This window comes from Littorina saxatilis, linkage group LG17 (assembly GCF_037325665.1).
Source record: "Littorina saxatilis isolate snail1 linkage group LG17, US_GU_Lsax_2.0, whole genome shotgun sequence".
NCBI classification, from domain to species: Eukaryota; Metazoa; Mollusca; class Gastropoda; order Littorinimorpha; family Littorinidae; genus Littorina; species Littorina saxatilis.
The window spans coordinates 28,356,364-28,373,556 of NC_090261.1; the positions used below are offsets into that span (position 1 = coordinate 28,356,364).

The 17,193-nt window shown below is 40.9% G+C and overlaps 1 protein-coding gene across 1 annotated transcript in view; it reads right to left on the minus strand.

Moving 5' to 3' along the window:
• The window catches only part of LOC138953787 (uncharacterized), a 73,065-nt gene that overhangs the window by 29,963 nt on the left and 25,909 nt on the right, over positions 1 to 17,193 (minus strand). Inside the window, exon 5 of the mRNA XM_070325694.1 lies at positions 7,531 to 8,318. Within this exon, the coding sequence (XP_070181795.1) occupies positions 7,531 to 8,318 (788 nt within the window). The remainder of the gene's footprint in view (positions 1 to 7,530; positions 8,319 to 17,193) is intronic.

A 17,193-nucleotide genomic window follows, 5' to 3' on the forward strand; every position in this document is an offset into this window, starting at 1 on the left:
TCAGCAGCTGAGTGAGGCGCCTGATTTCCCCACGGATCCCTGCTTCGTTCAACGCCGACTGGCACTACAATCAACGAAGCAGTAGTGGGGAAGGACTATTTACGGGTCGCCCACTCCGTAACGAAAAGCTTAGTGCACCATGTCATTGCGCCTTTAACCACCAGGTCACCTTGTGCATTTGTGATTATATTTGAGTGGTGACGACGTGGGTTGTGACAACTGCATTAACCAGCGCTTTTGACAGAACAGTATATTTCCTATCTATACACGGGATCAGCGTGTTATTATCATTTTCTAATCTTTAACTGGCATTTTGTCAATGACCCCTGTTTTACGTTTTGAACGTAAAAACATCTTTTAGAGTGAAGTCTCGAGGGAGGTGGCGAGTTAGTATATAAACAGGCGTCTGAAACTTATACTTTTGTTGATTCTATCTATTTGTATGACTGCGAGAGTGGATCGTGGTGTGGTTAGTTAGTTAGCAGTAACTAACCGTTCATAATCACCTTCTGTGATATATTGAAACGTGACACATACTCCTTTGTATAAGGTATAATTTTTTAAAAATGTTTTTCATTTTCTTCAGATATGGCGTCCCAACGACCAACTCACTGCGACCTCACTTCAAGACGGTGACCACAACTTGGCCTGTGAAGCAGTACCCCGACTTCGACAAAAACAAAAGCAATCTTTCCAGACCATCATCAACCAATTGTCAGATGCAAAAAACAAAGCGACCAAAGACTTCACACAACTAACCAATCTTAGGCGTGAAAATCAACGCCTCCAGTTCGGCCACCTCATCTTCATCTGCACTACGTTCATCTACACCCACCGCTGCACCAAACAACCCTGCAGCAATAGCCAGCTCATCTTCATCTGCACTACGTTCATCTACACCCACCGCTGCACCAAACAACCCTGCAGCCACGGCCAGCTCATCTTCATCTGCACTACGTTCATCTACACCCACCCCAGCACCAAACAACCCTGCAGCAACGGCCAGCTCATCTTCATCTGCACTACGTTCATCTACACCCACCGCTGCACTAAACAACCCTGCAGCAACAAGCACTCGTACTCCTACAAACACATCAAACCACCTCGACAACGTCGACGACCTAACGCTCAGTAAAATCATGATTGACGCAACACAAAATTCAACACAATCCACAGACATGTTTGATGCAACACAAGATGCAACACAAAACGCAACCCAGTCCACTTCAGATGACACAGTCACATCGGGAGAAGCTCTCCAACCATTGTCTCAGGAATAAACATTCACATTCAACCCATTTTTTCACAACCTTTTCAGAGTCAGTAGTTGCGGGTAAAATCTGATCCCTGTTTTGAATTTTGTGGAATCATTTTGCGACATATCGATAAAGTCACGAGACAAAGAACATCAACAAAGACCATATGGGCAATCATGTACATTTTTGCGGGGGTGTAACTCGGGAGATCAACTTTGTCTTCATAAGAATAGGAATCACATCATCTTAAACTCTACACACGGCGACAACTGCAACGCGTGTGGCACACAGCATGACAAACAAGTCGCGTAAGGCGAAATTACTACATTTAGTCAAGCTGTGGAACTCACAGAATGAAACTGAACGCACTGCATTTTTCACAATGACCGTAGTCCGCCGCTCGTGCAAAACGCAGTGAAACTGACGAGACTGTTTAGCGCGGAAGTGGTTTCGCTGTGCTGCATAGCACGCTTTTCTGTACCTCTCTTCGTTTTAACTTTCTGAGCGTGTTTTTAATCCAAACATATCATATCTATATGTTTTTGGAATCAGGAACCGACAAGGAATAAGATGAAATTGTTTTTAAATCGATTTCGGAAATTTGATTTTGATCATAATTTTTAATTTTTAGAGCTTGTTTTTAATCCAAATATAACATATGTATATGTTTTTGGAATCAGAAAATAATGAAGAATAAGATGAACGTAAATTTGGATCGTTTTATAAAAAAAAAATGTAATTACAATTTTCTGATTTTTAATGACCAAAGTCCCTTCACTGCCACAGTATAACAGCATTTTGGTATTGCTGTGTGCCAGGGCAAAATTTCGCTTTCTTCGGTAGGTTCACTAATCTGTTCACTGCTCGATCATTTATTGAGATATCTTTTAGATCTTTGACATGTGTTTTGCTTATACCCTTGGCTATTATAGGATGACATGATCATTGGACTTTGTTTGTGATTGTTATAGTAAAAATTGATATAATGACCATTTTTGTCAAAAATTACAGTTTCCAGACTTACACACACACACATTGCAGCACGTGAAACCACACAAATCACAGCTAAAACTAGTGTCAAACATCAGGTACTCACATTACAGCTCATAAAAGTATTCTTCTGTGTGGTAATCCATAAATCACTTCTTGTAGAGCTTCCCGAACACTGTATCGCTTGAAAACAGGTCTACGAGTTGAGGTCCGACTTTCGGCCGCCATTGTGAATGCTATAGTCGGTTCCAAATTTCTAACACAGTTTTCAACACGTGGTAGTAACTTATCCGAACGGTCTATGGGAAAGAACTGTGTTTAAAACCCCTACAAGTACTTGGACAGTGGTTACCTCCCATTTAGTTTTCAGAAATGTCCTGAAATGTTGTTGACACAAATCCCACGTACGAGATACGGTTATGGGCGTACGACAAACCGAAAATGACCACGTATTACATACGGGGTGGGCAGTGAAGGGGTTTTTAAGCCACCAAGCTGAAATGAAATACCGAAGTCCGGCCTTTGTCGAAGATTGCTTGGCCAAAATGTCAATCAATTTGATTGAAAAATGAGGGTGTGACGGTACCGCCTCAACTTTTAGAAAAAGCCGGATATGACGTCATCAAAGACATTTATCGAAAAAATGAAAAAAACGGCCGGGGATATCATACCCAGGAACTCTCATGTCAAATTTAATAAAGATCGGTCCAGTAGTTTACTCTGAATCGCTCTACACACACACACACACACACACACACACACAGACACACATACACCACGACCCTCGTCTCGATTCCCCCTCTATGTTAAAACATTTAGTCAAAACTTGACTAAATGTAACAAAAAAGAGCCCCTGCAATGAATACTCCATGCTTAGTCCTATTTATCAGTTTTGGTGGCGCTGATTTGGCAAATGAAATGCTTTAATTATGTTGTGCTGGCTTGCAGCCCAAGAGAAATATTAAACAAAAGCAAATTTATTTCTTCAGGCCTAACCATCATAATGCCATGTGCATGGTGATCTGTAAACTTTTGTTCTCTGTGCAAAATGCATGTGTAAACATTTTGTTGTTCGCAGAACGCAGAACCAATTTCACATTTTAACATTTTATTTTTCACTCACATGTTTGCTGAAGTGTACAAATTTTGTTCCATTTAGTGCTGTTTTTTTTTCCTGTCTCAAGACATACATATGGTGATGTGTACAACTATTGTTCTCTGGGCACATTTTTTGGCACATTTATGTCCCTCACTTATGTCAATGTAGCCGCTAATTCGTTTAAGTCCAGTCAATCGTACAAACGTTTCATTGTGGGTGACTCGAGCTGTCGGCGAAATGCGACGAGAAGATTTCTTTCCCAATTATATGATTGGTGTTATATATTCTTTTACACATTTTAACTAGCATTCATCATCTTGGTTGAAGCGTGACAAAAATGATTGTCACATTGATTGAATTCTCAGACTGTCCACATTGACTGAAATCTCAGAAAAGGGCACAATTTAACGCTGTTTTATTCTTTCCCAATTATATAATTGGTGTTTTATATTTTTGTAAAAATGTTATTGTTCACAAAACCCACTGTATATTTACCACAGGGTTACTTTTTCATTCCTATTTGCTGATGTGTAAAACTTTTTGTGTACTGTGCACACTATAGCTATTTGCTCATTTAATGCTGTGCTTATGTGTTTGTTTCACTCCCATGTGTCATATTTTCTGAGATTTCGGTCAATGTAGCCACTTTTGTTTTGTCGCATTTAGCCTTTCCTTCGTAACTGTCCACCTTCACCAAGCTGTAGATTCTTGCATTACTAATGGCGAGCAGCTACGCAAGAAAACAAAGAAAGAAAGTGTATTCAAGCGCCGAGCCTGGTAAAAAGAAAATATTGCTACATTGACCGAAATCTCAGAAAGCGTCACATGTTTGCTGCTGTGTAAATGGTTTGCAGTTCATTGCACATTGAACACTGCTTTTCTTAGGTTTGATGTTTTATCACATTTTGTTGTTCTGTGTGTGCTAGCGCTTTTTTTGGGTAACTTTTTCGCAATTACTTCTAAATTTAATATGTTACTGTTGTCACTGCATAAGTCATGGCCAAACCACCACTGTGCCCTTTTTTTTATCTCTCCCAATAAATGTATGGCATTTTGTTCTGTACGCGCGTGCCATCGCACATTGAACACGTTTTTGTTGTTGCTTATTCACAATTAACTCTGTAATTATTGAAGAAGAAAAAATCCTGTGCGGAGCACGGGTATCACTAGTGACATTTATTCTTCAACTTAGAGAGCATAAGAGAGCATATGACACTAAGTCTTCAACTTAGAGAGCCATACAGAGCATATGACATTTATTCTTCAAATTTGAGACAAATACAGAGCATGGGACACTCCATTATGACACCGCCACAAACAACACCTAAGTTAACCCAAACACAGACATATATGTAAGACAATAACCAACATTAAAGATGCAAGATTTTGTCCATTGTAGAAAACCACATACAATTGATAAATTTATAAAACGCCAATGAAGAAGGACGCTCAGCTGTAGAGAGAAAGAAAGAAAGAAGAGAAAAAAAAGAGAAAAAAAAAATTTAAAAAAAAATAAATAAAAAATAAAATAACTTAGGGTTTCATTCTTTTCATTTATTTTTCAGCTTGAAGCGGACTGCATGCAACTGAGGCAAAAAAAAAGAAAGAAAAAAAGAAAAAAAAAGAGCATGGGACACTAAATCTTCAACTTAGAGAGATAGAGCATAAGACGCTAAGTCTTCCACTTAGAGAGAAATAGAGAGCATAAGATAGTAATTCTTCAACTTAGAGAGAAATAGATAGCACAAGACACTAAATCTTCAACATAGAGACAACTAGAGAGCATAAAACTCTAAATATTCAAGTTAGTGAGAAATGGAGAGCATAGGACACCTAAGTCTGCAACTTAGAGAGAAATAGAGAGCATATGACATTAAGTCTTCAACTGAGAGAGAGAGACAGAGACAGACAGACAGGGTATTAGTGAGCAAAATAGAGGGGGTGCGACATAGAAAAAAAAGGGACATATAGGGAAAGAAAGAGAGAAAACAAGAAATAACGATCTCTATATCTCAAGAATGGACATTTTAGGTTGACGCCTAGTCCCTGCTAAAACTAAGACACAAAATGGTGACAACTAAAAACAAACAATTGCAAACAGACATGAAACAGAGGTTAAAGATGTCTACACTAATCATACAAAATTACAAAATACTGGAAAACCTAAACGGACATATACCCTAAAAGAAAACATTGAAAAAACATGTCTTTGACTGAATTCTTATTTGACTGTATTATTATTAAGCAGGTAGCTTAGTACGTTCATAATGTCCTCATTGTTTGCTTGTGTTGTCCTTGTAAAAAATAAATAAGTGCACAAAAAAATAGAAAAATTAAAAATAAAAATAAACATGTCAAGGGAATAATGACAGAGCAAATAGGCGTTATAAAATAAAGAAATAACTAACACACACACACACACACACACACACACACACACACACACACACACACACACACACACACACACACACACACACACACACACACACACAACTGAACGCATTTGAGCTGATATATTTGTATCGACCCAGGATACTATTTCCCTGCAGAGAATAGAATATCCTACACAACAGTTGCTCGGCGATGTTCAGTTGGCCACACGTAATTAAAACAAGAGGTGCATTCATTTTTGCTTCTTTAAAGATTTGCTTTACATTATCTTTAACCCTGCATTTTTGGCTGTTTTCCAGGATTGTGGTCGCCCTCTTTTACACGCTGGATCAACCTGACTGCGCGGCGGATTTGAACGAAATGTGCATGAACTGTTAGAAAAGACACCAAATAAACTTTTTGATGCAAAAAATGTAAAATATCATTCAGTTTAAGTCACTGTTTCGACGGTTAAAAGTGAATCATGCCGTCAAAAAACGCCATTTTTTAGGGTAGGCGTGGTCACGGACATGTGACGTCATACCCAAATATTGCTCAGATCCAGGAAACACATTTTTGAGCAGAAGAAAGACTGCTCTTCAAATACACGTATATTTCTGAACCAAAAACTGCTGTTTAACATCTGGGCTATACCACTGAAAAAATATCCTTAACTTTTTGTGCTCAGTGTATGTATGTATGTATGAATGTATGTATGTATGTATGTATATGTATGTATGTATGTATGTATGTATGTATGTATGTATGTATGTATGTATGTATGTATGTATGTATGTATGTATGTATGTATGTATGTATGTATGTATGTATGTATGTATGTATGTATGTATGTATGTATGTATGTATGTGCGTGTGTGTGTGTGTGTGTAGAGCGATTCAGAGAAAAGTACTGGACCAATATTCATGAAATTTCACAGTAGAGTTCCTGAGTATGTTCGATAAATGTCTTTGATGACGTCATATCTTTTTGTGAAAGTTGAGGCAGCACTGTCACGCTCTCATTTTTCAACCAAATTGGTTGAAATTTTGGTCAAGTAATCTTCGACGAAGTCCGGACTTTGGTATTGCATTTCAGCTTGGAGGCTTAAAAACTAGTTATTTAGTTTGCTCATTAAAGTTGTCATTAAAATCGAATTTTCACTAACAGATTTAAAAATGATTACATCGTATTCCTCAATTTCTCCTGAATTCCAAAATATATATATACATAATCATGTTTACTCTACAAATGTGCTCAGAATTACAGAAAATAGGTTAAGTAGGCCTAAGTAATGCGTTTGCACGCTACGCGGAGACGAGCGTGACCCGTCTCGGTCTTTAGGAGTCGAGACTATCTTAAATATAGTCTCGGCGATGACTGTTTGTTGGTGTTAATCTGTTATTTTGATGCCGACAGCTTGACTAAATGTTTTTATATCGCTTCACGCGACTTGTTTTTTTGGGGGGCGGTTGGACCATGACATGAGATCAATAACACGTTTCAATTTCTCACGGATATAGATTCAAATACGTCCTAGCCATGCATATTCCATTTCTCTTCCTATTATTCTGTCTCTCTCTGTCTGAACAGCTGTCTCTCTGTTATGTCTGTATGTGTCTGTCCGACTGTCTGTCTGCCTTGGCTGTATGTCTGTTATCTCTCTCTCTCTCCCTCTCTCTCTTTCTTCCTCTATCTCTCTTTTTCTCCCTCTCTCTTTTTCTCTCTCTCTCACACATAACACACACCCCACACACACACACACACACACATACACATACACACACAGTGACACACACACACATATAACTCACCTCAAGACATCACTGACATGCTGCACAACGTCCACCTTGGTCTGAAACACAGAGCTCGGCCTGACCGCCTTCATCACAGTCACATTCCTCTCCTTCTTCACCTCCTCCCACCACCGTCCCCTAGGCTCCTCCCCCTCCAGGTGCAAAAACACCCTCTCAAACCCCGCCACGTACAGAGCACTTAGTATGTTCACCATGTGGTTGAAGCTGAACTCTTCGTTGTACATCCCGCGGTCTTCTGGCTTCTTGCTGCCTTTCAGTCGAATGAAGTGCGAGATGCGGGGAATGGGGTTCTCGAAGTCCTGCTTGGGCAGAGCAGGGGCCCGGCTCCCGTAGAAGAGCCAGCGAGCCAGCTCCGCGAAGGGCGTCTGGGCTTCGATGATGTCACGAGGGTTGATGATGACGTCATTGAAGATGACGCAGACTGCGTCGTCGGGGCGCGCGTTGTACGCTTCCACCGTCACGCAGTTATTGTCGTTTTGATTTTTACTGGGTGCGATTTTTTCGATTGTTTCGAGGTAGGAGTTCTTTGTTGCTTCGTCGAAACCACTTTTTGTGAAAGCTATACCTTGGGTTTTGTCGGCTGAGTTGGGTGCGAAGGCGAAAAGCGAGCTAGTCTGTCCTGTGAATTGATTCGGGAAACGAGCTAGAAGAACATTGCTACCGATAAGCACCCCGCCATCGGTGGATAAAGCGCCCATGACTGCTTGCAGCAAATCCTTCGATCCGCACGCTGGAGCCGGAGACAGTTGCCGTAATTCCAAACCCGCTATTGACGCTTTTAGCTCCTGAAAGTAAAGCGGTATTCAAAAATATTGTTCAGTTTTATTGATTAGAGTTATATTTGCACTTCTTGTAAACCTGTTTTAACGGTTAGCTTAGAGTGGTGCTAAAATGCAGCCAATATTGATTTTTATTTTAAGTAACTGGCCTACACATACAAGATTGATAAACATATCCACTTTACAGAAATGAATGGTGGACAATGTATGCTGAAGTGGGCTTCATACGTCACCCTTGGGGAACAGTATTTATTATAACTGCTTGTCCATTGTATTGAATATGTTTTGTATCCGTCATATCCATTTTGACATTATGTAATTTCTGTGCATTGCATGACAAAATGTAAAATTGCCTGAATAAAACATCTTTGAAGAAAACAAATAGAGAGCGTGTTTTATTTTTAAACCTGTGTTTAGTACGCCATTTTAAGAACAAAAAAACCCGATGATCTAGAGTAGGTGACTTACCAACTCTAATGCTGAAGGGGTGGACACAAGGTTAACCAGATTTTTTGTCTCTCTCTCTCTCTCTCTCTCTCTCTCTCTCTCTCTCTCTCTCTCTCTAGCTCTCTCTCTCTCTCTCTCTCTCTCTCTGTCTGTCTGTCTGTCTGTCTCTCTGTCTCTCTCTCTATGTCTGTCTCTGTCTCTCTCTATGTCTGTCTCTCTCTCTCTCTCTCTCTCTCTCTCTCTCTCTCTCTCTCTCTCTCTCTCTCTCGCGAGACTTGCTGCCGACAGTAAGGGTTTTGGAAAGCTCTCGCTTTTTCGAAAGTTTTTGAGCTAAAATTCCATCATGTCTCCAGTTGTTGGCTTCCCAACACCTTTGGAAAACCTATTCAGCATCCTGCTGGCAGGGAACACACTGACGTCCTGGAAGTGCTTTGCTGAAAAGGAGAACACAACCATTGTTGTCCGACTGTCTCCAACCAGCCCACCCCAAAATGGCGACCAACAACAGTACACAAACTCGTACAGACGGAAACCACCAAGCCAGCTTCGACGGGACCGAAAACGAGCCCAGCAACGACACGAAACACCTCACGTTGCGGAAAGAGAGACGAGTTCATTTTCACCATCATTTTATGTTTCGCCACCATCATTAAAAAACCAGACTATCGAATCAACTGATGAAGTAGGCCTAGACGGACAAGAAAATGTGACATTGGAGAGCGAAACACCCCCGTCTTCATCTGGGGAGCGGTTCTATGTGTCACAGGGCCGTTGTGTCACAGGGCCGTTGTGTCACAGGGCCGTTGTGTCACAGGGTATCTGTGTCACAGGGCCGTTGTGTCACAGGGTCTCTGTGTCATAGGGCCGTTGTGTCACAGGGTCTCTGTGTCATAGGGCCGTTGTGTCACAGCGCTCAAAGCCTCTTTTATAGGACTTTTGTTACAATACTGGTTAATACTTAAAACCCGGAATTTCTATTTTTTGTCTTTATATCTAGCTCAGTTTATAGACTTTATTGGTGGATCTCTGCATATGTGATTCTGACGAATCTTTATTGTTTTTTGGTTGAAACCAATCCCACCCCCCACCCCCCCCCCCCCCCCACCCAATCCCACCCCCCCAACAAACAAAAAAATTATTTAAATAAAAAAATTGTTGTTGGTTTTGTGTGTGTGTGTGTGTGTGTGTGTGTGTGTGTGTGTGTGTGTGTGTGTGTGTGTGTGTGTGTGTGTGTGTGTGTGTGTGTGTGTGTGTGTAAACGCTTATGTTCTAGAAATCTAAATATCATGACAAGATGAATCATGATTTGCATCCACTTCGCTCAGTGATGTATTCCCTGCTTGTCGTAATCTTATACTATGCCAGCAATAAGCTCTATTTGGTGGTTCCTTTGGTTCCTGTATATTTCTGCAGGACTTGTGCCTTATGTTGACAGAAGAACTTAGGCCTACTATTTTGCGTCTCATATTTATCCCCTTACAGTATCCAGCTCTCTTGTCATTGTCCGATATGCACTAATCGTGTTGGAACTTAGACAGAAGTAGTTTGTACCTTATACAGCTAACAATGAGCTTACATCCACAAACACATAAATAACACCTAGGGACTAAAGCGACTTTATCTAAATACTAGCTGTACCCGTTGTCCAAGCCCGTACGCGGCTTATATACACGCACCCAATCACACACACACACGCACACATGCGCACAAATACATACATACATGCATGTTCTCACGCGTTGCGCGCGTTCGAATTACACGACGCCCGAGAGAATTGAATTGAATTGAATTGGCCTTTTACAGCTGATCGCGCGCTGAGTTGTTGGGCGCATAGTAAGAATCCGGGGCAGAGTTGGAATCTCGCGGGACTTCGTCACGCCTCAGTAGATTTCCAACAAAGCGCGTCATTTCCGGAAACGCACCGACTCATTCTAGAAATGGCCCTCCTTTCGACTAGCGATGCCAGTCTGATCGCCAGTCTGCCTCTCGCCCTTGACCATGATGGGTGACCACAGGGAAGAGGTGGACAGTTTTGTCGTGGAACTTACGCAGAAAATACAACCGTGCTCACGCAGAAGAAATTAGACAATATTGTGCTGTTTCTAAAAACAAAACGTACGGACCACATTGAAGATGGGAAGTCTTCGAAGTTCAAGTGGTGGGTGCGTGAAAAGAAGTTTCAGCTCGTGAACTTTCCAGGATTGGACTTAAACGACGTTCTCTGCATACCCAGCAAACACTGAAGAGGTAAGTTCGTAGTTATGAAACGTGACTGAAAGTATTTCGCTATGTTGTTTTATTTATTTTTTCGCATGTTTATTTTTGTACATTTAATGAGTTATGGTTATCTCAACTGTTCTTGATTCCATGGCTGTCAGTGTCACTGTCAGCCAAATTTCTGTTGACATTGAGACTGAAAGTATCAGATGACATGTTCTATGGTCCATCCAGTGAATAAAACTCAGTTTCAAAGTTCTATGCAACCATGTGTGATCAATGATAATTCAATGTGTAACAGGTTTCCTAAACAATCGTCCATGTAATACGAGCTGTGTGCCTGCCATTAGAGTCATGCATTTTCAGTCCTTTAAAGTTTAAATGATTCGTATCATTCTCTGTACTTTTTTCTGTAATACTCTAGTTATAATAACACAGACATGCAACAAAAACATATCCATGTCAAACATTTTGGTTTCCATGTCAACAACCAGTCAGAAATCAAGTTAAAACCTTAAACACAGGCCGAAAAATAAGTTATTACCTTTTGTTGTTCATAACTTTACTGTTACACCGTGACATAGTTACAATTTAATTGAATATTCTTTAACTTTAAGTGCTCAGCTATCATTGTAATAAAAGATGAAGGTGTTCATAACTTTACACTAATCTTGCTTAAAATTAATCTGAACAATGACAACTCATGGCTTAAAATTTATTCAGTTACTTCAGACAGAAGCTAATTAGGTTCATTAATATATATTTATATAACTAGTTTCAATATTTGCCCCCAAACTTCCTTGTTCCTTTGATTCCTACAACATTGGTCTTGCTTAGATTTAATTCATTCATTTTGTACTGTTCATGCAGATTAATCGTAACACTTAACAAGTGTCATCTGTCAGTTGTAGAACTTGTACCCTCTCTTAATTCCAGTAGAAAGCACTATAGTTACAACAGCATATATATATAATATGATAAAGAAATATCATTTTGCGCTCTGAATTCTCAGTATTTCTCAGTTAATTATGTAAGTGTCCACTTGATCTGTTGTTTGTTGTTTGTTGTTGTTGTTGTTGTTGTTGTTGTTAATATATCCAGACCTCAATGAGTTGTTTTGCTATGATTGTTGCTTACTTATGTGCAGAATGCTGAGTCGCTTCTGGCAAACATTCCAGTGGCTGTGATGCGACAATGTCACTGCCAGATGTTCAGAAAATACAGTCATCAGAGGCTTCTGCAACATGGACGTCCTCGAGAAAAAAACATGTGCGGCATGCCATTTTGCTCAAAACCGGATTTGGCAGACTGGGTGCAGAGTGAGAAATGTCACTCCTGGTGCCACTTTGACTGTGCTGGGGTGGAGATGACGAGAGCTGAGGTCTCGGCAGAAGATGTACATTTTGTGTGTGTTGTGTGCAAGGACTGATGAGGAAGTGTTGATTTATGTCTTCTACCTTCCCCCTGCATGGGGTTTTTTCCTTCTCAATTTGTTCATTAGTGCTGTATGATGTTCACTCACAGACTTTTCTCTGCACATATTCAGGGGGTGTCCAGAACGTATACTGTTCAAAAAAAGAAACGCATAGTTGCTACTTGCCAAATTTGTTTTATTTTTCGAAAAAATTAACAGAAAATCCAATATTTAGATTATTTGTTTGAAATTTGGTATGGACACAGTTGAATGCACACACAGTTCATTGCATCTTCAAATCAATCAGTCAATCAATACGATTGGGTGCCGAGGCTGTCAAGTCAGTAGGGGGTGTGACTGCCTTGAGCAGCAACAACTGCCCGGCACCTTCTGGGCATGGACTGGATCAGATGCCGGATATCTTGCTGTGGGATGGTGTCCCACTCCTCCTGAAGTGCCTGCAATAGATCGCGGTGATTTGCTGGCGCTTCTTCTCGCCTGCGCACACGTCTGTCCAATTCATCCCAGAGGTGTTCTATCGGGTTCATGTCTGGCGACATGGATGGCCAGGGAAGCACCTGGACATGGTGGTCGGTGAGGAACTGGGTGGTGAGTCGTGCTGTGTGCGGGCGAGCGTTGTCCTGCTGGAATATGGCATCCTGGTCAGCCAGAAGAGGAAGGGCGTGTGGGCGCAGAATTTCCTCCACGTATCGCTGGGCAGTTATGCGCCCTTGGACGTGCACCAGGGTGCTCCTTCCAGCGGTATTGATCGCCCCCCACACCATGACGCCTCCACCACCATGAACGGGTGCCTCATCCACACAGTTGGGCGCGTAACGTTCGTTTACTCTCCGGTAGACCCTCCTCCGACCATCATGTCGCTGGAGCAGGAAGTAGGACTCGTCGCTGAACCACACGTGTCTCCAGTAATTCCGGACGGTCCAGCGAAGGTGCTGGTTGCCCCACTGCACTCGGTTCTGGTCCCGCAGTGGGGCACTGCGGTTATGAAATTAAAGGCCCCTCCTGTTTTTGGAACCGCAGGAGCTTTCTAGTTTGCTGTTAGGTAGATTTTTGGTTCCTCTTTCCTGTCATGCTCTCTTTTTCTTCATGAATTCTTTTCTTTTTTCTGCCTTCTTGCTCATTCACCTGTATTTTTTCCAAAAATCTCTTATCTTGCCGCTTGTCTCGCGATTCATGTATAGTTTAATCTGTTAGTGTTCTGATGTAAGTCCAGCAGTAGATAGCTTAAGCCTATTTTAACATACTGGAAACTGGTAATCTTCCAGTAGGTATTAATTTAGTTTTACTAAAGCCTGCTGGGACACAAGTAATGGGTTAGTGCATTTGTAAACAGGAATCGCTTGACAAGTGGCCCCCTTCATCCCCCCCTTCCTCGTCCTGATATGGCTCTGCGTAGTCGGCTGGACGTTAAGCAACAAATAAACAAACAAACTCGGTTCTGGCGATGGCGGCGGGTGAGGACAGCTCCTCTGTGAGGTCTGCGAGCTCTCAAACCAGCTTCATGCAGGCGGTTCCGCACGGTCTGGTCCGATAATCGGTGTGGCCCGGGGAGAGCCTGGACAGAAGATGAGGCCGACAGGAAACGATTCCGGAGGTGGCGGAGCCGTATGAAGCGGTCGTGAGCAGCAGTTGTCGCCCTTGGTCTTCCCGCTCGTGGCAAGTCAGCAACGGAGCCAGTGGCTTGAAACCTGACCCACAGTCTACTGATGGTGCTCTGGGACACGTGGAAGTGCCTGGCGATTGCACTTTGACTTTGGCCTGCTTGTAAACGACCCAATGCAATTTGGCGGTCTTCTCTGCTCAATCGGGCCATCTTTCGTCGCTGAATTGTCGTCTGATTTCTTTGTGGCGAACAATCCGCTTTTATGGGTTTTGGAAGACATGGTGAGAGCTCAATATTCCCCGAGTTTCACGAGATTACACTGAAGCATGACGAGTGGTCATGCCAAATGAGCAATTTTGACATTGTAGCCACTGATAACGCATGCGTCACGTGCAGAGCTCACTTGTGGCAATGGACGAAAGGTCGACGACCAGATAAACATTTTCTGCAGTTTGGTGGATATCCTTGTAGCCATATAACTAAATTAACCAAATATTACAAGCTATGCGTTTCTTTTTTTGAACAGTATATGTGTGTATGTGTTTTCAAAAATCATGTTGTTGTTCTTTCCAAATCGTCTCTTATTGACTCACCTGAGTAATTGGCGAGTCTAAGAATTCATATACATGTGTCAATCCATATATCCGGCCAAAAAACTTAACATTTGAGGTTAGCTTGGTTGTTTTTCAAGCTAGACCTCTGAAAAATTTAGGGTTCGATGATCTTACAAAGTCCTTTGTACTGGAAACTTGCATTCTCCCAGTAAGGTAATATATTGTACTACGTTGCAAGCCCCTGGAGCAAATGTTTGATTTGTGCTTTTGTGAACAAGAAACAATTGACAAGTGGCTCTATCCCATCTCCCCCCTTCCCCCGTCGCGATATAACCTTCGTGGTTGACAACAACATAAAACACCAAATAAAGAAAGATCTTACAAAGTGACCTCAGTTTGGTTGACCCTCTTCAAATTTTGGCGTCACAGCGGGGTCATGTTCGTTTCATTGGATTAAAACTTGTGCGTTGAAGCTATATCAGATGTTTTTGAAGCTACAGGTTTGAAACCTTGTAGTTGTATACTTCTAGTGTTTGATAATCTCCAGACTTGACCTAAGTTTGATTGACCCTTGTCAAGTTTTGGGGTCACAGGGGGCCAGTCATGTTTGTTTCATAAAACTTAACGTTGAAGTTATCTCAGATGTTATTGAATCTTAAGCTTTGTAACTATGAAAACTTCAAGGGTAGTTGTAGTTGATAGCCAACATGAATCTAGTTTGAGATACCCCTGTCACATTTTGGGGTCACTGCGTTGTGTCATTATTGCATTGCACAACTTTGTTACATTTTCCATATGTTTAAATCAACATATTCAGGGGGTGTCCAGAACGTATGTGTGTATGTGTTTTCAAAAATCATGTTGTTGTTTCATAGTGGCACTGGGTTTCTTGTGCAAAGTTTAAACGGATGTGTTTTGTAATTTTTTTAGTCGTGCTGTACAGTTTGACGCCAGTTTACAAGTAGTGCGTCTGCTGAGCATCAAGATGTGATTAATGTATTTTTGCTGTCTGTCATGGATTCTTGTGCAAAGTTTAAACAGAGGCATTTTATGATTTTTAAATTGTGCTGTACAGTTTGACGTCAGTTTTCAAGTAGTGCTTTTGCTGTGTGATTATTTTGATGTGATTAATTTATTTGTGCCGTCTGTTTATTTTTGTGTGTGGGTGTGCCAAGTTTTTACAGAGGTGTTCTCCTGTGAATGTGAGTTTTAAGTAGTGCTGTACAGTTTGACCCCAGTTCACAAGTAGTGCTTCTGCTGAGCATCAAGATGTGATTCATTTATTTTTGCTGTCTGTCTTATGGTTTCTTGTGCAAAGTTTAAATGGATGTATTTTGTAATTTTTAAGGTTTTTTTGTGCCGTCTGTTTATTTTTGTGTGTGGGTGTGCCAAGTTTTTACAGAGGTGTTCTCCTGTGAATGTGAGTTTTAAGTAGTGCTGTACAGTTAGACCCCAGTTCACAAGTAGTGCTTCTGCTGATCATTACGAAGATGTGATTCATTTGTTATGTGTATCTCTTAATTGTGTGTGTGTGTGTTAAACAGACATGTTCTACTGTGGCATTTAGATGTGCTGTACAGTTTGATTGCAGTTTACAAGTAGTGCTTCTGCTGTGAGATCATTGTGATGTGATTAATTTATTAGTGCTGTCTATATGTTGGGTCAGTGTGCCAATTTCAAAGTGTGTCTTCTGTGACATTATAGTGCTGAACAGTTTGACCCCAATTTTCTAGTTGCTTCTGCTTTGTGATCATAATGATGTCACTAATTTTTTTTCTTGTAATTTTCTTGAAGTATAGTTTTTTGTGTGTTTGACTGTCAAGTTCAAACAAGTATCTTCTGTAACTTTTGAGATTTGCGTTACCGTTTGACCCCAGTTACCAAGGTTTGCCTCTGCTGTGTGATAATTGTGGTGTTATAAGTTACGTTTTGCAGTCTTTTGTGATTTCTTTGCCATCGATCCATTTTCATGCAAACAGCACAAACTAAGCAGTAACGTACTTTGTTTTAATCAATAAGGCAACTGAGGCTGTATCCTGAATAATGTCATTATTGTGGGTATGAAAGCTTTGTGCACCGTAAAATATTTTTTTACCCTTGAACATTTCTTCTGAATTCCATCTTCTAATTTTTGTATCTCTGTATTTGTGAACAACAAACTTGCCTAATGATGTTTGCCTTTCCATTTTGTGTGTATAAAACTAAATGAAATGGTGTGTGTGTGTGTTCATTGGTGCTCATACATTTTATGTGTTTTTTTTGTGGGAGAATTAAAGTTTTGATTTGCATCACTGATTTCTTTGTGTTGGTGTTCCTGTGAGACTGTGGGGTCAAAGACAAGCATTTGACCTAGGGTGTGAGTGTGTGTGTGCATTGCTCCTCAAGCATCATGATGTATGAATTGTCTTTTCTTGTCTCAATATAATGACATATATAATTTCATGCGGCTTTCCTACTAAGACAGAGAAGTGATTCAGAGTGAATCAAATGAAACATAATGCATGTGGGACGAACAAAAAAAATCTATATAATTGTAATCATGTGAGGTGTTAAAAACGTGCATAAATCCCTTCAATTAACAAGATGTTATGGTTTGAGTACCTGAACCAACCTTGTTATTTTTTC